We start from the raw sequence: 23,652 nt of genomic DNA, 5'->3' as shown, positions 1-23,652 counted from the left end.
CGGGCTTATTCTAACAAAATAAAGAGAGCAAGCAACTATCTACTAATTGCCCAACCTACTTGCTAAAACTAAGAAAGATATAATATTCTAGCTAGTCTTGGAGAGCAATCTCCAATTATTCCTAATTTTAAAGAAGACACAAGGAAAAGGAAATGAATTTCATCCTCCATGCATGTCGAGAGAAACACCCAAGCAAGCTTTCAATTCTATGGACATTCTCTTGTCATATATGATGTGTGTGTATATATACATATACTTGCATGTGGCAATCTTGTCTCTTTCCAATTAAGCAGAAAAGATATTTCCTACACATGAGACAACTTTCCCATCAAAGGAAATAATCTGCACATTACCATTCTTCTTCTTAGGACTCCTCTTGCCTTCATACTCATGCCTAGCTTTCCTAAGAAAGAAATCGAAATAATTTCCTTGCATGAGCTAACAGCCATATACATTTGGCTATTCCCATGTGTCATTCTCCTTACCAAAGAAACAATGCTTGGTTGCCATATAGAGATGTCAGTTGCGTCCATGTCCAAGTTTGCGATTGGCTTCAGTTAGGAAAGAGTCGGAAGACCTCCATGTGTGAGCTAACTCGCCAACCTTCTCGGTTATTGCCATATTTGATCCACCCAGCTAGGAAATGCTCCAAAACATCCTTCTTCAACCAGCCAACCCATCCACGACTGTCTAAGACTGGTAGTGTTGTGAGTCCTTAGGCTGGCTCTTCGCGAATTGGGTCGTGGGTTGCCCTCCCGTGCTTAGTCCTTTGTTTGCTCAGTTGAATCGGTCATGGGATGCCTCTAATTAAGCCCAGTTAAGTCCATGGAATCCATCATTCTTGGTACGTGTCCCTCGAGCTCCGCAATTATCGTTAGGTATAAAAAATGGGTGTAAACAGGTACATGAATAAGTTTTGCCATCAATTTCATACACAATGTTTGATTCCATTTGTCTAAATGCTCAAAACAACGTCGTATTGATTTTTTTATTTAAAAAAATACGGATTAAAAACTGTCATTTTGAGCATTTTGATAGATAAAATTGAACGTTGCATATGAAATTGATGACAAAATTTTTTTTGTACCAAATTGAGGGTTGTGAATAATATGGTGCATAATTTGATAGTTTTCTCTATTCTATGTATCCGTTGTATCGAGCGTGTGGAGATGCTGTTGTTTTGTTCGATTGATGGTTAATCATATAACTGCATTACCTGTAAAATGCATTCTCAGAAAACAATTGCTGCTAGGAATAGCTATAGAGGCCTCCTTTCATGTACAATACGTTGAATTCGGCTTAGAGGGACAGGACGTGTACGGAGCTTCTGAACACTGATCTCCACAGGGCACAAATCTTATGGATTGAAGTGGAGGAATAATTGAAAAAACCGATATTCTTTCCGCATACGCACAAGTTACCCTTAATCAAGCTAATTCCTTCCCATGCGGTTTAAGTAAGATATATATCTATACTTTCCATTCCATACCATCCAACCTAACACATTCATGAAAGTTAATCGCGCCTCCCTCTTCGAACCAAGCAAATAGTCTTACCATTTGAATTTTTTTCATGTACGCACTTGGTATGCAAAATTCCAACAAACTTTGATTCATTCAGATCAGAGCTAAGTCAGTTTATGTAAGATTTAGGCTCCGTTTGGGAACGGAGTTTAATTTTAGAATTGTGATTTTGATTTTAACTCTACCCACTACACAACAAAAATACACGTTTTCCAAGTCAAATTTATAATACAATCTCATTTTTCCTTTTCTAGAATCAAAATTAAAATCAAAATCAAACTCTGTTTCCAAACGCACCCATAATCTTATATCCGTTTTGGTCGAATGAACTATCTTCCCAATCATATATTCTTGGAAACTAGTGGTCTGTAACAAAAGTAAAGTTTGGGGGCTGTAACAAAAAAATTGTTTCTGAGTGAGGAAAGAAAGAAAGAAAAAAAGTTGAATGAAGGGGGGAGAGAGAGAGAGAGAGAGAGAGGGCAGCCCGGAGATCGGACCGAAGCATCGGCCCTCCTGAGATCGGCAACGGGAGACCGACGATTCGACTGAAGATATCGAGCCTTCTGAGATCGGCAGCGACGTTCTTCTTCTACTCGGTGGTGTCTTATCGTGTCTGCACTTTCGCTAGCTTGATTTCACCTCGCCGCAAATGGTAGGGCTTTAGCCGCACGGATCTTGCTTGTCGCGTCCTTGATCGCTGCTTCGGTTTCCATTTGTTTGAACTGGGAAGTTCCCAACTGGATCCCGGTGCCTCTGAATCCCTTTAAAGCCCTCTACCAAAGGGAGCAGTGAGCAGAAGTCAGTTCTCCTCGCCGCGCTCTCGTCCCCATGGCGGTAATCACATTCAATTCTCCTTAGATCATCCGAACTCTCTAACGGTTTCCTCAAGCATTGGATTTTGAATTGTTTCGAACATTTTTCGTTTAATTACTGGGTTGGCTTGAGTTTCAGGACTCATCGGGGACTACGCTTATGGATCTTATAACGGCGGATCCGGGGAAGGCTCCTTTGGCCTCTTCATCGGCTCCGTCTGCCCAGCCGACTGCTCTGGGGAAGCCGGTCGTCCACGGGGAGAAGAAGTCCAAGAAGGCAACTCTGATGCAGATTCAGAACGACACAATTTCTGCTGCTAAAGCCGCATTGAACCCTGTCCGGGCCAACATCATGCCCCAGAGGCAAAAGAAAAAGGTATTTACTTGCTCGCTGCCCCCAGTTAAGTGCTTCTTGGTTTGATGCGGAAGATCATGATTGGAGTGCTTTCTCTGCTTTGCATTTCTATAAATAGTGAAAGAATTTGAATTTCATTTTTAAGGATTCTGAGTTTAGTGTGAAACATGTCTCTGGAGCCTTCCATGTTGTATATTTTCATATGTTTCTAGTTTATCTTTTATTGGTCAGAACAACCTTTGCCTCATTTGTTATAATCTTTTACATGTAAAGAGTTAGAATTCATGACTGGATTTGCAAACCCGCAAAGTGAGAAGGCAGTGAATGGTAGTGCATGTAAGTGCACCGATGTGGTTGTTTGAAGTAAGAAGAAGATATTATAGCTGGAAGAAAGAATTAGAGGAGCTCTGAACCAGTAGTTGTGTTAAGAATAGGGGTTCAATACTGTGGGCAACTGCAAGCGTCACAAAGCAAACATACGAATTTATTGTCACCAGTTATTTAATGATGGCTATGTATTTTTTTAGAGTTTAGTTTAAGAAAATACTTATGTTAGTTTTTGTACATCCCATATGAATTGTAATTTTCATCTTCTATGGATTGCCGAACTTTGTTTGTTTGTCTTGGAGAAGATAAAAGTTCTTGCTCTTCTGCTGGAAAGTAAGGAGGCTGCTCTGGCAGAAACTGTTAAAAAGAGGAAGCACATTCATTTGAGTATGCTACTTGTAGACAGTTATACTGATGCAGGTAGATAATCTTGTATAGGCATTTGAGCATTTTTCTTTAAAGCAAGTGCATGACATTTTGGGTACTTGTATGTGATTGTGAAGCAAAAGGCAGTAGTTCACTGTGGGGTTCTAGTTTTTTGAATGGATAAAGAGCATAGGATGAGATGATTTCTTGAGAAGCCTAGCAAGTGCCAAACTTAATGAAGGAAGGTCACTTTGTTCCCTTGAGAATGGATGAAAGCACATAGGTTCAACTTTCTTTATCTTTTATTCGAAAATTGATAAGCTAGACTACTCCATAAGAGCATCCTATCTAGCAATTTTACTAAAGGTAGTAATGAAGCAATCTATTTGTGGGAAATTATTTAGTATTATTGGTTATTTTCAGTTCCGACTGGAGATCGGCTAAATTATGAGTTTAGCATGGCATAACTTTTGAATTGGATTTATATTAATTGTTCTAGGTAACTTGGACTATGGAATGTAATAAATGGATGCATCCAGATGACTGTTTAAGGTCACTTGGAGACAATAACAGTACTATACAAGTTGAGTATTGGCATATAAATGTTTTGGATCCTGCTTTCTAGTGCTCCTTATGTCTAATGTTGCTGCTGGGGAAATCATGCAATGACATATTTGGTGCGGCAATTAGATTACTTTAACTGCAAAATCCACTAGAATGCCATTGATTCAGTTTTATTAAGGATTGAATTCTTCGAACACTTAAAGTAGGATATCTGGTAGCTCCCTATTCTTGCACGGCTAGGGTTTAGTTGGTAAGACAAAAGGATGTCAAAGAGAGGATTATGTAAATTACCATGGTAATATAAAATACACTGGGGTGTGATGACCAGATATGGGATGCATAGTACTGGTTGCAAATCTTTTGTAATTTTAAGATTACCTTACACCAAATAAACTACGATTTTGTCTAGAATCTAAATGAATGGAGTAGTGATCTTTTATTGGCAGGATCTTAGATGCCACTTGGACCCACTAGGTTCTCTAAAAGTGAGTGAGATAAAGCTATAGGATGCTGTTTATTGGATGTTAACGTGATCTAAGTGGATTTTACCTTAGAGATGTGACCTGTCAAAATGCACTCTTCAAGAACATGGACATGGATTTTGTGAAACATTTTCAAGATGCTAAAGGACAAACATAAGCAAACGCTCTTTATGTGGCGAAAAGTGTGTACTTGTGGCAATAGTGTGTACATGCATGATAATGTACTATTGTTTTGCATTGTTTCTTTTATGAACTTGCAGAAATCTTCGATAATATATTGGTATTTGACTATTTGTAGAATCTCAAAAAGGTATGCTTACAAGGTCCTCCTAACAGTCACATCGACTAGATTTCATTGGATTTTGTTGAGATTACGCCTTGTTGCACTTTGAGTTGAACTAGGAGAATCTTTAGGTCTGCTATTAGTGTTTAGGAACTATAGAAAATATTCTATGTTATTAGATCTATGTTGTGCCGGCATTCACAGAAGTTCCTTCTGCTTCATATTTTGTATGAGCATGTTTACTTAAATAGCCCCTGGAATCGGTTTGTATAGGTCTTGGCAAGAATAGAGGTTGTACGTAGTGTAACTTTCTTTCTGTTCCATGCTCAAAATTCAAGCAGCATGTCAGATAACCCTGGAACGGATTGTTTAGGTCTTGGCAAGGAATGAGGTTGTACATAGTGTAACTTTCTGTTCCATGCACAAAATTCAAGCAGCATGTCCAAACTGAAAAGATACGATCATGAAATATGAAAAGATAGTGTTGCAGGTAGGACTTTTTTTGCCCTCATTTACCTCTTTAAGAAATATATTGTTTTGTGGTTGGAATTATGTGAATTTTCTTGCCCCACGGATTATTCTATAGGATGGCTTGACTTCTAGTTTATGAAATAACTACTTGGATGTGGGTTTTCCTGAACTCAATGCCTCTTATTTCCTCTTACATTTTGTTATTTACAGCCAGTTTCGTATTCTCAACTTGCAAGGAGTATTCACGAACTGGCAGCCGCTTCTGATCAGGTTTCTTTGCTCTTTCCTTAAACTTAGACATTGTACTTTTCTTGCGTTAACTAAACTCATTTGTTACTTTTCTTTCTGAATTTGTCTACAGAAAAAGTCTCAGAGGCAGTTAGTAAATCATGTATTTCCCAAACTAGCTGTGTATAATTCTGTTGATCCTTCCCTCGCACCATCTCTTCTTATGGTATGATCCCTCTGGTCCTCTCATACAAAGTATGTTTTTTTATGTTGTTTCTTTTATATCTTTAAATTTCAGCTAGAGAAGTCCTGTAATTAAATTTATGAGGACATCAACATTCATTCATACCTGTTAATTGCTTCATGACTGCGTGTATGTTCTCGTTTCTCATTTGATTACTTATTAATTTAACTCACTTTTAGGGGACCTTTGCCTTGCCTTATTGTTCTGTCCAAAATATGGGCCTCTTGGTTGTATGCTGTTGGACTTCTTTTTCAATAAAAAAGTTGTGGCAGATGATTTTTCTGGGCTTAGGTTGAAGAATTATTCATCATGTACACTTTCAGGATAGGCAATTAACTTTCCTAAGATACCACTTTTATTAGCTTTCTGTTTGAATTGGACGGGTAGTGTTTCATAAGATAAGTGTGGACTGTAGCAATTGACCTCAGTTTGTGGTTAATGCATTGGATGGAGTTGATTGTGTCTCATACGAGACTATCATGTGTTTTTGTAAGTTATAATGATGAAACTTTTTCTTGGTAGTGATTGTTCATGTACCTTTCCATGTTGCAGCTTAATCAACAATGTGAAGAGAGGAGTGTCCTTCGATATGTATACTATTATTTGGCTAGAATTTTGTCGGATTCGGGTACTCAAGGTTCAAATCCTGGTGGTGGTATCCCCACTCCTAATTGGGATGCTCTTGCCGACATCGATGCGGTTGGAGGGGTGACTCGCGCTGATGTTGTGCCAAGAGTGGTGCAGCAACTAACATCTGAGGCATCAAATGCTGATATAGAATGTAAAACTTTCTGATCTTTCCTCATGTTATACGTATCAAATTAAATATCCTCTTATTTTAATATATTATTTTTTTATTCCTTCTGTTTTTTCTAATTTTACCTAATCTTATATCTAGATGGTTTGAGTTTGCACATTTTGCTAAAATTTGAGAATTCAGTTATTTCTAAGCATTGTTATGTTTATATTCATTTTGGTTTATAATTTAGTTTTACATCTTTTCTGAATTTTTTGTTGCCGTTTTGAAGTTCATGCACGGAGACTCCAAGCTCTCAAGGCTCTTACATATTCTCCTTCTAGCAGCTCTGAGATTTTGTCCAAGTTATACGAGATTGTATTTGACATTCTTGATAAGGTTTGTCCTACTTGCTTTACCTTTTGAATGTTACACTGCTCTTTGCTGTCATGATTTTAACCCTCATGATGTGCTTTTATTTAACCTTCTTTATTACAAAATGAAAGAAATAGATTCTGTAGTACCTTCTGTGTGGTTGCCTGAAAAGAAATTATTTCTTCAGACAAAGAAGAGGAAAGTATAGGTTGTGACCTACCAACTTGTTGTTTGTTGATTGATGCTTAGATAGTGCCCAATCCAGCACATTATCTTTTAGGTGGGTATTTTGTAGCTTTTTGCTCAGTTTTCTCTTTTGGCTGCTTGGTGTATTAAGTTTGTAAATTCCATCACTGTAGTTAATTTTTTTCCTATTCCATGGGAATTTAAGGCGTAACATTCCTTTTTCTTCTCTTACGCGATTCTGAACGCCTTCAGAACAGCTTATTCTATTTTGAAGCTCCTAATTAACAACCCGTTCTCTTATATATAATAACTCTGTCCCCGCCTCTCTACTTCAAGTAATTCAAGAGTTAAGGAGCATAGCAGTTAGCAAGTTTAACCTAGTTATATAGATAATTCTTTATTTTATCCAATTCTTATAATTCTATTCAAACATCGTATCACTATTTAACGATTTTTTTTTGAGGAATTAATAAATTATTTTTTGTTCATAGTTTGGCATGTGGTATAGAGGGGCCATGTTGTCGCTCTACTCTTTCATCTTGCTTTTGAGTAATTTGAACATTTTTATGTAGGACGATAATTTTTAGAGGAAAAAGCATCCTCTTAATTAACCGAAATGTGAGAAAAAGAATGCTCCTCATGCTCTATGTTATGTCAACTTCCCCCATGTCTCATAGGGAGCCTCCAAGTGTGGAGGATATATTGCTACCTTTTTTATGTACGTGACTATTTGTAATATTCACATTTAATATTTGTTTCTACTGGGGCAAGGTATTTCAAATTCAGACAAATACACTATATTTATAATTTTACCCCTTTTTTGACAAGCAGGTGCTTGGCTTTAATAACAAACTATATGAAGTGAAATTCTAAAGAAGGGGGGATAAGAAGAAAAGTTACATCATCAAAACGTGTAGGCCAAAACTCTTCATGACATCCCGGGCATAAGAAGCTATTTCATATATCGATTGAACTAAAACTATATTTCAATAATTTTTTGTTTTATGTATTTTATATAAAGCCTACATACAGAAGGACATAGAAATAGTTACCTATTGCAAAGTTAGTCTATCCTATATGAGAAAGTTCTTGCTCCTTTACGCACTTATTGATTAATGTGGACTAATATGTTCATTCCCTGTTTGTCAGGTTGGTGATGCTAAAAAACGCAAGAAAGGTGTCTTTGGGGCAAAAGGTGGTGATAAGGAGGTATATCATGTGTGATCCTTGATAAGACTCTTATTTCATCTGCTTGTTGCCCTTTCACTGCTCAAAGTGTGCCAATTCTATGCTCTAATGTCATTATGATTTTTTTCGTTCAGGATGGTGGTTGGATGACAGTAGGTGTAGCATGAAAATAGAAGCAATATATAATGGGAAAATTCAGACCTAAGTAAAATTGAAAGGGAACATCATGGAGAACGAATGTAGATTTTTTTAGTTCTCACACTATATCATCCTTTCAATTAAAAAACATTAACAGGTGATTGTGTTGAAGCAAACATGGTAATTGTTTGTTTACTGTCATCTACATTAATATATGTGGCTAGCCTAGATAAACAAAAGATCACGGTTCTATCAACCCTTTGCATCTCTGATATGGAAACCGTCATCAACTCAGAGTGACTCTTCTTCTATTCATATGGTACCCCACTGCAAAGATACCTCTGAAAATGTGAATAAGTAATCCTCTGGGAGGCAGCAGTGATGCGATGCCCTGTGTTGACCTTGGTGAGGGGAGGGCTTTTGCCAACACCATTTTAGGTGGCACACCTGGATCACAGCCAGGTACCGTTATGTGTGTTATGGCCCTCTCTAGAAGGTTATCTGTGGTGTGTGGAGTGAGTAAATCTCCATGACGGTAACCGACATAAAAGGTTTCTATAATCTAAGAGGTAGCAGGGTGGTGTGCGACATGGATCTCAGGGATGGTGTTTCATGGGATGTTGATTATGACAGTGAATGTAGGATACATAGATTTACTGCTTCTACAACAGAGAAACTATGATATAAGGATGGAATGTCCGACCTTTTCTGAAAATTTATACCATGTTTGAAACTGCTTCTTCGATTCTTTCGTTGGGTAGAGATTAGTACTGGAGGGAATATTGGTATCATCTCAAAGCCATGTGTCCTCCATTTCTAATCCAAGTTACCATCATTTATTCTGCTTGCTGTGCGAGTCTCTGGCATTTTATAATCACATAGCATCCTCTTTCAGTGTTTACATCTTATAGTAATCTATATTTACTGCATTTCATATAGCTGTAGCATGATTTCTTCAGATTGGGGCACGATAAGTGAATACTACATCAGAATCTGTATCATTTTTGCAAATGCTTTAATATCAGCTTTGTTTGTGTGTAGTTTGAGTTAATGAGTGTTTCTTTCGTGATTGTTTTGTCAATCAGTTCATTATTCGGAGCAATCTTCAATATGCATCTATGAGTGCATTGAGGAGACTTCCCCTTGACCCAGGGAATCCGGCATTTCTGCATCGTGCTGTACAAGGGTAAATTTTCTTTTTATTGGTCTCTAGAATTTTGTTTTAATGAAAGATACATGAGGTCCAGTAAATTGCAGTTGATTAGTAAATATATTTTATCTTGTGTTTGAACATCATAAGCTACTGTAGTATCCTCGCATGTCATGGTTCATTATCGGCTCCTTATTCTTCTACATATTTGTTTGTTTCTCCAACCTTGACTGATTGCTTCTGCTCAGTCTTTAGATGTATCTTCCTAATTGATCTGTATTAATCTCTGTAAGAAAGAGTGGTTATGGCTCCCTAATTTTTCTGATGAAAATGCATTTTATTTTGCTTAAAGATGCACTTTCATCCTGCATGATCTATTTAGGTTTTGCATGCAAAGAACTGTAAAATTTCTTGCATCATCTGTATAGATCAAACATACCTTATTATGAGATATTTTTGTGAGTTAACTTCTTATAGACAAATTAATCTAATGCTGCATGGTAGTACAAGAGAAGGGAGCTAACTATACTTAAAGAGTGCTAGTCAGGGCTCAGTTCTAGCATGTAGGCAGAATTAGGTTTTCTTGACAATTCTAGTAAGTGAGAATATGGCAAGGGGGCAAGAATAATTTATATGGAGAGTACTTGAAGCTTGAGCACATATTATTTAATTGAAATGGATACAGCATTTTGCTCTGTGAACTCCCGAAATAAACAGGCCTGCACGGTTCTAGGGATGCATTGATTTGCTGATTGTTTCAAACTGGTAGGAGAATAACCTCAGTGTCGTATAACAGGGAATCCATATTTTAATTGAGGGAGGTTGTTGTGCACTTTCATAAATTTCTAGGATGCTCAGTGAATTTGTGTCTTGCATGGACTGTAAGAAAAATGTAGCACTCAGAAATCTACATTTCTCTATGTGGAGAGTTCCACTTCTTAAATTTTAGGTGTGGAATTGAGAATCTGATATAATTTTTAGTTCTTTGCTCCATGCATACTTAATTTGTAACCTCCTGAGTAATGCAAAGTTATCACATCCCCGAGCACTTGATCTGCAGGGTTTCTTTTTCTGATCCTGTTGCTGTGAGGCATTCTTTGGAAATCCTCTGCGAGTTGGCTGCAAAAGATCCTTATGCAATGGCAATGGCATTAGGTGAATTGAGATTATTTATGTAATACCTTTTGCATTAGTTCTGGTGTATTTTTAGTTGTAGAAATGATCTTTTAATCCCTTGATGGATAAAAAGTTATTTCCTTGTCTCTAATTGTTTTTTTTTTAATGATTAACTTGCTGCAGGAAAGCTTGTTGCTCCTGGGGGTATGCTTTCTTCTCTCTCTTACCCGCATTTCGTGGCCTGTTACTTCCATTTTTCCTAATGTTTTTAAAGAATGAGTTTCTTTTGCTGCTAGTACAATATTTCTTATTTCGTGCATATAGAGGTAAGAAGTTGAAAAAATTAAGAACTGTCACCATGAAAGAAAAATAAAATGTCATCGTCACACCAAAATGGATCCTAGATCCGAACACCATAGTTTTGAGTTGTGCTGACAGCAGCTTAAGTGGCGTTTGGTAACGGAATAGAGTACGATTCTACTTAACTCCACGGGATGAAGACAAGTATGTGAGAGAATTTATTATTAAATTGAAGAAAAATATAAAAAAGTAATGATTGTGTAGTTGAATTGAGGGAATAGTAAATTAGAGTTAAGTGGAGTATGATTCAACTCCATTGCCAAACAAAGCCGACATGAGTCTCACTGTTCTTTAATTTTTACCAATAATAAAAGGTTAATGTTATCATATTCTACTTAAGCCCAAAAGAATGAACTAAGTAAAAGAAGCATAAAAATTTGTGAAATGCATGTTGGGGAACTTTATCTGCCAAGTAGCAGAAGTCAACCCAAACAGATTGGTAAACTTAATAAATTAATTCGGATCTTGATTGAAGTTGCTGAACTTCTATACAATTAGGCTGAAGGAGAGTCGGAATGGAGCTCTCCCAAGCCATCCACGTGGCATAGTGTACTTTAAGTCAGTTTGAAAAGAAAAATCTAGTAGTACATCAACCCCATTAAATTATATTTTTAATTCAATTATAAAAAGATTATATATCATATTAACCCACCCTCCTTATTCTCGTATAATTATATTATATGAGTTTCATATCAATTATTAATTAATAAATAATACCAAAATGTATTTACAATTCCATGGGCTAAATACCTCTTTCTTCACATTCCATTTCTCCCACGGTTTCTATTTTATCAACTACCAAAGCGATGAAGTCCCACATTAAGAGTATACTGCCATTTCTCTTAAAGTTATTCGTATGTTTTACTTTGGATTATCTTTTTCTTATTTACTTATTTATTTGGGTGAGATACGAGGCGAGATGTTAATTTTTTGACTATAGAAACTAATACCCTTTCACCTGAATGTAAAATGATAAATGAATTTTTCTATATTTTCTCTTTAAATTACTTTGTTGAGAAAGCTACTATAAATGAGTTTTAACTTTTTTCTTTTGAGTTTGAAATTTTTCATAAACACCATGACATACTTAGTGTACCTATTAATAATTAATCAATTTTTAATTCGCAATATGCAAATATGCAATATGAGGTAAAAAACTAATTGTGTATTTAGAATTGATTTCTATAATTTGGTTAAATTAATTGTATAAAATAATATCTCAAATTATAATGTGTAATTCCCGTGCATCGCACGTGTTATATTCACTAGTATGTTATTACAGGTGAATTCATGGTTTTGTCGAATTTGGTTTGTGGTCTCACTGATTTTCCTTGACTATGTATATAGGTTACATGGTCCTACAGCATAAAACGCTACCTTGTGTCTAGGCCTTTCCAAATATGGGTTTCCCAATTTTCTCCTGTCTATAAAGTGAACTCAAGCGATACTTTTCAGCCTCTTTCTCAACATGAATCTGTTACTACTTTGACTCTGTCAGCTTCGGACATTTCTATCGCCTCAAGCCTTGAAAACTTCCTGTTGATGTGAACAATTGACTTCTCATAAAAAAATCCAGATATTTTTATATCTTTCGCTCAAAAAAAATAAAAAATAAAAAATAAAAAAAAGAAAACCTCTGGATGCGTGATTTATAAAATGTTGTAAAACATGAATCTGCAACTACATTGATTCTCTTGACTTCTTTGGACATTTCTATTGCCTCAAGCCTTTAAAGCTTCCTGTATATGTGAACGATTGTCCTATCCTTATAAAAAATCCAGATATATTCGCTGGATGCTCCATTTCCAAAGTGTTTTAAAACATTAAAAGTTAGTGGCAATTTCGAGCATTGCCTTGCCATGATTTTGAATTTTGAAGTTGCAGTCTATTGGCTTTCTATGGAGCTAGGAATGCCCCAAGCTGTTGGCCATCTTGGTTATTTTTTGAGATGTGTCAACTCTTTTTACTTTTACAATGATTGTATGCTATTCCCGGCGCTGCATTTTCTCGTTTCTGGTGCTAATATGTTTGGGTGATGTTCAGGGGCTCTGCAGGATGTTCTCCATTTACATGATGTTCTGGCTAGAGTTTCTCTAGCCCGGTTATGTCATACAATTTCTAGGGCCCGAGCACTTGATGGTAAACTGTTTTATGAATATTAACTGCTGTACCGTATATATACATGCATATGAGCGAGAAAATAACTTAACTTTGTATTTGTACAGAACGCCCTGACATAAAATCCCAGTTCAATGCTGTGCTATATCAGTTACTGCTAGACCCCAGTGAAAGGGTATGCTACGAGGCAATCTTATGTATTCTAGGGAAACATGATAACACCGAGAGGTATATTTGTATTTTTTTTTTACTTGAATATTTTTAGTTTCTTCAGCACATTATTACTCACCTGTTCTCCAGTTTATTTTAATTATATTAGGATTGCTAAAAGTTGATTCTGCATAGTGCCAACTTCCCATTCAGTTTTAGTCAAAGTTCTATGGCATTGTCACTTCAGGACTGAGGAGCGGGCTGCTGGCTGGTACCGGCTAACCAGGGAGATCCTTAAGTTGCCGGAGGCACCTTCAGTTACATCAAAGGAATCTACTGGTGAATCTAAAGATGCTCTTCCACCAAAGCCGACTAAGGAGAAGTCTCAGAAGACTAGGCGTCCGCAGCCCCTGATTAAGCTTGTTATGAGAAGGTCTGCAAGCTCCTCTTCTCCTGCTTTTCATAAATGTCTGCTAATATATTTTCTCAGAGAAAGCGTTAAAACATTCTGTGTTTTGGGATTTGATTCTTCCTGTGGATAGGGTTCTTAAATATAAGCTTCACTTGGCTAAAATGTATATTTTTATGTGAATGACTCATTTTTCATTATGTATCCAAGTATCTAACTATCTTCCATTGCTTATTATGTCTTTATTGGTGATCTGCTTAAGGTTAGAGAGTTCTTTCCGTAGTTTCTCCCGGCCAGTGCTTCATGCTGCAGCAAGAGTGGTGCAAGAAATGGGAAAAAGTAGAGCTGCTGCATTTGCATTGGGGTTGCAAGACGTCGACGAAAGTGTCAATATTAATGTCTATTCAGAGACTGCTGATTCGGTGGATTCAGATATGAATGAAAATCCCTTCTCCTCTGCAGGCAAGCTCCGCCATATTTCCTTTTCACTGCTTTTTTGCTGGTTCATATTTAAGGCTTACAGCGAGTTGCAATTAGCAGTCTTGTCATAGAAGACTAGTTTTAGGTTTAATGAATTACTTCTTTTTTTTTTCCCAAACGAACAGCCTCTACATTCTCTACTCCTCTCTCTATATATGATTTTATGATTTGCTGTCACTTATGGAATTGGCGGTATCAACCTTGTATTGAGGGTAACTGGTCCAAATATTTTGATATAGGCGTTCGGAGGACCACTTCTGTTGCAAATAGAGAAGCCAACAAGGATACGATAGCTAGTCTGTTGGCTTCACTGATGGAAGTTGTTAGGACAACAGTTGCATGTGAGTGTGTGTATGTTCGAGCAATGGTCATCAAAGCTTTAATCTGGATGCAAAGTCCACATGAATCTTTCGAAGAATTGGGGTCAATTATTGCATCAGAGCTCTCAGACCCTTCGTGGCCAGCGACTCTGTTGAATGATATTTTGCTCACTTTACATGCTCGGTTTAAGGTATGTGACTGATTAAACAGGATATAAGCATATTCACTTAATTGCGAATTTGGAAAAGTACTGTGGTGGTTGGAATTTCCATGGCATTCTCCTAATCTGTCATTTCTGTTAAGATTATGCAAAGCTTCCAAATTTGGTCCAGTTGAAAAATTAGTTTCATCTCTCTTGTATGGCATGTGCTAAAAGATAGTTAGAAAGGAAAACCTTTGTATCCCCCTCATATGCCGGGTATTTATTTCGTCCATTTCTTGTAAGAGGTTGAACATTGGTAAAAAAATATGGGGTTCATGGGTTGTGGATTAAACATTTTATCTTGTGTTGTACTTCTTTGATGTAAAGTTAACCCGCCCTGCCTTTTTGGGTAGAGAATGTCTTTTAAATAGTAACAGTAAGAGGTATGTTAGTTGTAGGCTGAGGACTAAACATTTTCATCTTTGAATTACCTTAATTTCCTTTGCCTTTTTGGATATTCTATGCTGTGCATTCTTAGCAATTTAATTTCTTTTTTGGAAATTAACCATATATTTGCATAGTATAAAATTACATATTCAACGGTTGTTTTCATCTCAGGCAACGCCAGATATGGCAGTTACTCTTCTCGAAATTGCGAGGATATTTGCAACTAAGGTTCCTGGGAAGATAGATGCCGATGTGTTACAACTACTATGGAAGGTTTGATTCTCAAAACTGTTGTAGTGATGCATTGATTTATGGTGGCTTATTTTGCATATTTTCAATTGATTGTGCCAAAACTTTTTATCCTAGTTTTGCTTTGTCAGCATATGGTTGACTTCTTGTTCTACGTCTGCGGTCTAGGTTTCTTCGAGTCCTTTTAAGATTTGCAAGACTATGTTTTCATTAATGGCGACAGTGACACTAACGTGTTACAACTAAATCAAAACAATGTACAAAATGTTCATAGAAGGTCATCATTGAAATCTTATAAACTAAAATATGAAAAGGCGTTCTAACAATGAGCTTCGAGGAGCCAAATTCTAACGTTTGTCACGTATATCTAGCAAGAGGATAGTGCTAATTTCCTATCTTTGAATGATTGCGGTTTCTCTCTATTTTTATTTATTTATTCCTTTTTTTTTTGTGGATATTGCTTGAACTACTTATAATCTAATATGTGCTTATGTGTAGAGTAGGGCAGTAAAAGGTCTTAGGATGGTGGGGATAGCTGCAGAAGAGGAATTAATTAGATTAGAGATCAAGAACTTTTAACCAATTTAAAGTATAAACTTTGGTTTTGGAACTGTGGGAGTTAATAAAATGTTGGATTGGTTGGTTTTCAATTGTATCATTGTTCTATTATTATTATTATTATTATTTTTAATTACTGTTGTTGAGGATGGATTATCTTAGGATTCTGTTAGCTGCTAGGCTGGGCTACTAGTTTTGCTTAAATTACAAGTAGCCCTTTTTTCTGCAAGAACTTACAAGTAGCTCTTTTCTTTTGGAGTATTGCTGCTTTATGGTGGTTGTGCCATTTATTACACTAACCTCCTTCTGCACGGCAGTGTAACTTCTTCTAATGGTGGTAATCCTTGCTCATTTGTGCAGTAGCTTCGTGTCTCGTCTGATATTTAGGATTAAGTGCATAATCTCACCAGTTTCTCTGTGGTTAGGATTTACATGGTAAGATTAATGCTTTTCCTCTTGTCTCTTCCAATAGACCTGTCTTGTGGGAGCTGGGCCTGATGGAAAGCATACAGCTTTAGAAGCAGTTACGGTGGTGCTTGATCTGCCACCGCCACAACCGGGCTCAATGTCTGGACTCACATCAGTAGACACAGTATCTGCATCTGATCCAAAGTCAGCTCTGGCATTACAGAGGCTAGTCCAAGCAGCAGTAAGCTTCTCTCTCTTGCTACTTTAATTAGTGCAGAATCACCTTTTGTTCTACCATTACATTCAGCTGATATTATTTGGTAGGCACAAGCTTATCTTGGAATTAAAAAACCATTCGCAGATTTGGTTTCTTGGAGAAAATGCAAACTATGCTGCATCTGAATATGCTTGGGAATCTGTGACTCCTCCTGGTACTGCTTTAATGATGTTAGATGCCGATAAAATGGTTGCTGCTGCCAGTTCTCGTAATCCTACTTTAGCTGGTGCATTGACTCGACTCCAAAGGTGTGCTTTCAGTGGTAGTTGGGAGGTATGACTATCGACCCATGCTAGGTTGGTTACCCATCTTGTGAACGTATTGATGAGACAAGATGTTGGTTCTGTAAATCCAGCTTTTGTCTCATTAATGGTTTTCTCTTTATTTCTTCGCTAGAAAACATCAATCTAGTTGAAGTTACAGCAAGAATTACTAGTTCGTTTTAGTTCAAGAACCCATACCCCTTGTAGAGAATCCTACTCTGCAGGATTCACCTTCATATTTCAATATAGTATCTCAGATTTTGTTCAGGGCTCCCTTTTCTTTTCCAGTAGATTGTGAAGATTTTTGGAATTGGCACTCTTTTGTAAATTACTAATCCTTTTGATTTGGAATTTCAGATCCGTATTGTTGCTGCTCAAGCACTCACTACTTTGGCAATCAGGTCTGGCGAGCCATTTAGGTTGCAGATCTATGAATTCTTGCACACGTTAGCTCAGGGTGGCGTGCAATCTCAAATTTCAGAGATGCATCTGAGTAATGGTGAAGATCAAGGGGCCAGCGGTACTGGCCTTGGAGTTTTATTGAGCCCTATGTTGAAGGTTCTTGATGAAATGTACATGGCTCAAGATGACCTTATCAAGTAAGATGGTTCAGTCCCTACTTTTACGCTTAATGTGTTTTCTCACTTGAAAATATGTCATAGTTCCCATTCGGATATTCAGGGAAATACGTAACCATGATAATGCAAATAAGGAATGGACGGATGAAGAGCTGAAGAAGCTGTATGAAACCCATGAGAGATTGTTGGATCTTGTTTCACTTTTCTGCTATGTCCCAAGAATGAAGTATCTACCCCTGGGCCCTATTAGGTACTACTCAATTTCATGGCATATGCTTCAAGCTTTTGTTGAAGGGTCTTGAAAACTGGAACTTATAAATTCTCTGATGACTGTTGAACTATCACGGGAAAGTTAAAAATCTAGATTCTCCACTCTTATAATGGTAGATAAAGGGGCCATTTTTCAGTCTTTTTAATTTTTTATTGGAGTGGTGATTGACAATATGTATTATTACTGTGTGTTTCGTGATGATAAAAAATTCTTTTTAATACATAACTTTTACATGACTTTTTTAGACTAGAATCAAATGTTTTTTATACTCTGTGATTCAGAAAACACTTTTAGGCCGTCTGCTGATCTTGTATGTAAGAGCTGTTCCAGAGAACATTCTTGTTGTGAGATTTGGAGGTTGCCTAAACTGTTAGCTTTTACTAGATCCATGTACATGTTTTTTCACATTTTTGTACACTGAACTTGCTATGATATCGTATATACTTCTGAGTCGAGTTCATCAACTGGATCTAAATTGGATGACCATCTCTAGCACTCGCTAGAAAAGGCACTAGAAGTTTGATTTGTTCGACAATGTCTCGGCCTTTATTCGACGTTTGATTTTGGGTACATGTGTTCCACTTATCCAGAAACGTTTTGCTATGTTTATCTTGAGCATCGCGCTCTTCAGTTTCTCTTCTTCCTCAATTTTCTGTTGTCTTATTTTTGCATTGTACCTTGTGACAGTGCAAAACTCATTGATATCTATCGGACACGACACAATATAAGTGCATCAACCGGTCTAAGTGACCCAGCGGTTGCCACTGGAATTTCTGAGCTAATATATGAAGCCACCAAACCTGCTCCAGTTGAGGAGCCTGACACACTTGATGATGACCTTGTGAATGTCTGGGCAGCAAACCTTGGTGATGATGGCCTGTGGGGTAAAAATGCGCCAGCAATGAACAGGGTATGTAGCCTGCTTCTGCTTTATTTATGGCACACTGTGCGTACAAGGCAGTGTTCACCATTATGACCACCTGCATTCCATCTTGGCTTTATCAGTTTAGGATTTAACTGTCTCACATTTTTGTCTCAAGACTCACAATGTCAATATCCCTGGTTTTTGATATTGTAAATTTGCAATCACGAACTTATTTTTATCTGATTATTGAAGATCAATGATCAAAAAATATAAAGAGGAGCTGCAGCATTTTACATTGAATGGCAACCCTGTGGATAGCTATCTGGCAGGGTACTCATCATTTTTTGGTGGTAAATCCTTAGGTTAAATATATTTTGGGGGGGGGGGGGGGGGGGAGGATATATATATAGACTTTGGTTAATCATTGCTTATGCATATTGATTTAACAATTCCCATGGGTTTATAGTTAGAAGATCAGTCCCCCTTCTTGAATTGCAGTCTTCTTACCATTGCCAACATAATGCAAGTGGTGGATCATTTCCTATGTGTTCTATGATGTCATCATCTTTATTTCAGGTTAATGAATTCCTTGCTGGTGCTGGAACCGATGCTCCAGATGTAGAAGAGGAGAATATTACATCCAGGCCTTCAGTTAGCTATGATGATATGTGGGCCAAAACACTCTTGGAAACTTCAGAATTGGATGTAAGCACTAAACTTTTTTCTGGTCACTGCAATAGCAGCACTGTTTTCTCAAAAGAAGGTTGTCATCTTGTAAACAACTTATGCAAGTTTATAGATTTACTCTTAGCAACTGAATGGAGTTGGTTCAAATTCATGAATCACTGCACAGTGAGCTGACTCACAAGCCAACTTGTTGAATTCTGTTCACGCTTGAGTTGGCTTCAATTTTCATTCTGGGGAAACTTGGGCTAGAGTGGTGCAAGTTCCTTCAATAAGAGGAATTGTTTTGTTCTGCGGATTAAGCCCAGGCCCACAGACAAAATCGTGAAGTTTTTTCAACTGGCTTGGATTAGGATAAATTATGTCAACATCAATTAAGCCCTATGAGCAATTGGGTTTTATAAGATGCTGCACACTTACTGCCATCCCAAACCCCACCCATCTGCACCCCCAAAAAAAGCCCCCTTCATAAGTTGTATCATGCAATTGTAAAGTCTGTTCGATCTTTTTCTGTCTATTGAATTGTCTTATATCATTCAAGTAAAGTTAGTTTGATCTTTTTCTGTCTATTGAATTGTCTTAGGTAGTATGTGGTTAATCCTTTTAACCTTCCCCCTGTTGAACAGGCAAATCCTTGAAATTTATGTTACTTGCAAATATTGCTGGGTCATAAGTACATGTAGGGTGTGCTTACTTTTCTTAATGGACATTTGATGATTTACTGTCTGTTTTCGATTAAACCTTTCAGGAAGATGATGGAAGGTCATCTGGATCTTCGTCTCCAGACTCAATTGGATCAGTGGAAACTTCTATATCATCCCATTTTGGTGGAATGAACTATCCTTCATTGTTTAGTTCAAAGCCTTCTTATGGCACGGTATGTATGCAGCGTTTGGTGTTAAGGTTAATATATAGATGTAGTTTTAAGAGGTGTTGGAAAAATAAACAGAGTAGGGAGGGGGTTTAGTGCAGTTTCTCTAGCCCTCCACGTGGAAACAATAAGATTGTGGGTTTCTCATGAGTTAAACTTTCTGTTTTCCTTTATTCTCCATTTCCCTATCCGCCACTAAGCCCGGGGGCTCTCCCTTGTAACTGGGAAAGAGAAAAGGAACAAACATAGTAAATGCAGATCCTCGACACTCTTTGAGAGGAAAATATGTGGAAAGAAAAGATTATGACACAGGGGAGATAGTTTGAGATTATGTGAACATAACTGTTCTTTAATGGGATTGTATTTTCTGCAAAAGCCAATGCCGATATATCCTGCTGCTAAACTGGTCTCCGTGATGGAATTGAAGCACATAGAAAGTTACAGTTGCATTGGCATTTACTGACAAATGGATTTTAGTAGATGGGGTGAAGCTTTTTCTCAAAAAATAGGTGCACAATCTAACACATGTTCTCCTGTTTTTGGAAATTTGACCCTCTATTTAACAGGAGAGATCTGGAGGACAGAGGTTTAGCAGTTCATCTGTCAGTACGCCATCAATCTACGAGGATCTCGGTTCCCCGGTTAGTTTGCAAAATCATGTTTAATAACAGCTACGAGTTGGGACATCATATCAAAGATATCATGTGATTCTTGTGCTTCCTTTGCAGATTAGAGAAGAACCGCCGTCATACTCGTCTGTTATGAAACGCTACGACTCTTTTGAGAATCCCTTGGCGGGGCCGGGAGGCCAGAGTTTTGGATCGCAAGTGGAAGAAAGAACTTCATCTGGAAATACTCAGCTTGGTTCGGCATTATACGACTTCACTGCTGGAGGAGATGATGAGGTAAAAACTTGCAGATTTATTGTTCAAATTTATGGCTTTCCAGGTATTTCAGTCTTCAATTCTGTTGACTGGTCATACTTGCTGCAGCTAAACTTGACAGCAGGAGAAGAGGTTGAAATCGAATATGAAGTTGATGGCTGGTTTTATGTAAGTACACTGAGAATTTGCAGCGGAAGCCTATTTTCCTCTCCAAACTCTCCGTAACACTGATATTATTGGTTGTTTGGTAATACAATACACTTTTTTTGGTTGCTTCCACTTTCACCTGTAACTTGTGTGCGGTCTCAACATGCAACCAACAGTCTTTTAAGTTTTTAATTTGCCCTGTGAAGTTTGCAAACTCATCATGATTTATCCCATCCTTTCTGGCCTCCAAAAATACATGATTGATGATCTTCTAGGAGCTTTGGTTTCAGTGCAAATCGAACTGTCTAAACTTTTGGGGGCAAGAATGAGAGTGCATGTTATAGAAAATGGGTTTTAGGACTGTGTCATGATTACCTTGGTTCCTTCAACTAAGATTATCATATTCCTTACTCCATCCCTGACTTTCTGATGGCTTTTGCACCGTTTGTTGCAGGTAAAGAAAAAGCGCCCGGGAAGGGATGGGAAAATGGCAGGTCTAGTGCCTGTCCTTTATGTCGGTCAATCATGAGAATAGGAGGATGCTTTTTTTCCGTTCTTTCGTGGATAGTATGCTCCTCCCTCTTGTGCAGTGATCGCCGTGAAACGTCAATCCAATAGATCATGTCCTTTAAGGAGCGTTTCCATTAAGGGGTGCTAGAATTTCCTCCCTCTTGTGCTGTTATTGTTGTCGGTATGGACCTAACTAACAACACCTTCAGCAGATTTGGGTGAAGGTGATCTTTTCAGGGCTGATTCTCCATCGCTTGAGATTGCGCCGCATGTGCTTTCCTGGACTGTATGCAAGCTTAGGTTATTATTTTTGTAATATGCTGTTGATCTTTTTGACCTCCCGAATTCAGAGGAGTTTTACGGGGGGAAGGGTATCTGTGTGCAGTTTTCAGTTCATAGCTATAGTATGTTGCTGTGTCATGAGGACTATACTGGATGTTGAATGGGTCCAGTCGTGACCTTGGGCCCTATGGGTTGGACCAATTGATTTCGTAATTTGGTTAATTTTTTTGATATTGCGAGATATTACCGTTATTTGAACTAATGTAGCTGGCAGTAAACCCTCTGCTTGATGTAATTTAACACTTATACATCCCTCACTAATTAGTCACACCAACATATCATTTCGGAATTTGATTTGAGCAAGGCAAGCTAAACTTTAGCCGTAACTCTTGGATTCCTTTCTCTCCAACAATTGTGAGATGGAATAGAGTTGAGCTGCATTTGCTTCACCTTCTGATCCTTCATGGAGCAATTCATGGAAATCATTCATTCCTCTCGAACGACTTTCCGAGAAACTCTATGTCCTTTCCCCTATGCAGACTTTCAGAAAAGAGGAGCGCGAGTGAGAGCAAGAGGGGGTGGGGGCAAGCATGTTTTCTTGATCTTCGGTGTCATTCTTCTCAAATCTTGTTCGTATTGTACGCTTTTCTAGACTAAATTTTTGTGAAGTTTTCAGTAAAATCTAGAATCCCCAGAGCAGACTGGTTCTCAACCGTCGATTGGACAAATCAGCTGATTGTATGGGCTCAATGGCTCAAACATGCAATTGGGTACGATGTAAAGGAGTTGGATAAGATAAGGTGCTGTATATGATGAAGAAATGGGTTGCTGCATTTGAATTTGTTACTTGCCGTTTCGCGAGTATGTGAGAAGTCTTGCCCCGTGAGAAAGAATTTGTCTGACCTCTCATTGGTGAGATGTTCTAAGAGATGCCACGACAAGAACTCGGATAAAAACGGTTGCACTGCTTTACGTGACGGTAATGGTCCATGTCTTGGATTAGTGAACAGGGATAAGGCTATGATCTGCTCGACTGAAAATATACAGGAGCTGCATAAAATGAAATGCAAGATCAAGAGAGGAGCTCATGCATGATCATAAGATGTTTGCTTATATTCGGCCAAGGTTTGCAGAATCATATGCTAAAGCATCTTGTAATATCGTTTCCAGGGACCGGTAGGAAAATGTCCAACACTCTGCCATCTCCATTACCCACATAGTTACTCCTCGATTAGACATATCGTTAGTTGTTCATTATATTATTATGGGATATAACGATTGCTGAGATACTTTCTTCATAAGCACCCTAACTATTCACACGAGGATTCGTTGTCCGTCACGGTTACATGTGAATTTGATTGAAATTTCATTAGCATTATTTGTGAACTTGATTGAGAAATAAGATGTTGGAAAAATAAGTCATGTTCTTTCTTTTCTCGTCCTGAATCTTAATTAAGATTTAAGAGGCTAGAAATATCGAATCGATATAGATCAGTATCTATCACATTCCTTTGTTTCCCATTTGATCTAATAAGTCATATAACTTAAAGATTAAGGTTATACAGCACGCACACTAAGAAGCCAAGACACTGGGAAGGGAATGAATTGGGGGAAGGCCTACACCATTCAATCAAACGATTGATCGGTCATTAGAATTTAGGTGGTCTGAGCTTAAAAGCTTAGAAATTGCACACCTCCAACATAAGCATCTTGAAATGCTAAGGTTGCAATTATCGGATATAAAATTCTCATTTTTGGAATTAGTAGCAGCTTAATTGTCATTTGCCACATGCCCTTAGGCATAAGTTTCTCACAACTCTTGCTTTTCACAAGT

The 23,652-nt window shown here is 37.6% G+C and overlaps 1 protein-coding gene across 1 annotated transcript; it reads left to right on the top strand.

The window, feature by feature from the left end:
* The first annotated feature begins 1,959 nt into the window (after nucleotides 1-1,959).
* On the top strand, nucleotides 1,960-22,113 carry LOC116187487. Its single transcript, XM_031516226.1, has 27 exons — nucleotides 1,960-2,357; nucleotides 2,475-2,711; nucleotides 5,394-5,453; nucleotides 5,545-5,637; nucleotides 6,208-6,436; nucleotides 6,684-6,790; nucleotides 8,102-8,161; nucleotides 9,364-9,464; nucleotides 10,489-10,583; nucleotides 10,728-10,748; nucleotides 12,948-13,043; nucleotides 13,130-13,250; nucleotides 13,420-13,605; nucleotides 13,844-14,043; nucleotides 14,301-14,572; nucleotides 15,143-15,244; nucleotides 16,251-16,427; nucleotides 16,548-16,736; nucleotides 17,084-17,325; nucleotides 17,408-17,554; nucleotides 18,263-18,485; nucleotides 19,017-19,145; nucleotides 19,873-20,001; nucleotides 20,562-20,636; nucleotides 20,724-20,900; nucleotides 20,988-21,047; nucleotides 21,481-22,113. The coding sequence occupies exons 1-27, from the start codon at nucleotides 2,352-2,354 to the stop codon at nucleotides 21,553-21,555; spliced, it is 3,609 nt and encodes a 1,202-aa protein (XP_031372086.1). The 5' UTR covers nucleotides 1,960-2,351; the 3' UTR covers nucleotides 21,556-22,113.
* Nucleotides 22,114-23,652: the final 1,539 nt, after the last annotated feature.

The sequence above is a fragment of the Punica granatum genome, chromosome 8 (assembly GCF_007655135.1).
Source record: "Punica granatum isolate Tunisia-2019 chromosome 8, ASM765513v2, whole genome shotgun sequence".
NCBI lineage: Eukaryota > Viridiplantae > Streptophyta > Magnoliopsida > Myrtales > Lythraceae > Punica > Punica granatum.
The sequence above is the reverse complement of the archived record's forward strand: the minus strand, read 5'-3'. Positions and strand labels throughout refer to the sequence as shown.

Coding starts and splice junctions, on each gene's coding strand:
- LOC116187487 (XM_031516226.1), top strand. Junction 13,251..13,419: donor AAACATGATAACACCGAGAG/GTATATTTGTAT, acceptor TTGTCACTTCAG/GACTGAGGAGCGGGCTGCTG. Junction 19,146..19,872: donor TGGAAACTTCAGAATTGGAT/GTAAGCACTAAA, acceptor TAAACCTTTCAG/GAAGATGATGGAAGGTCATC.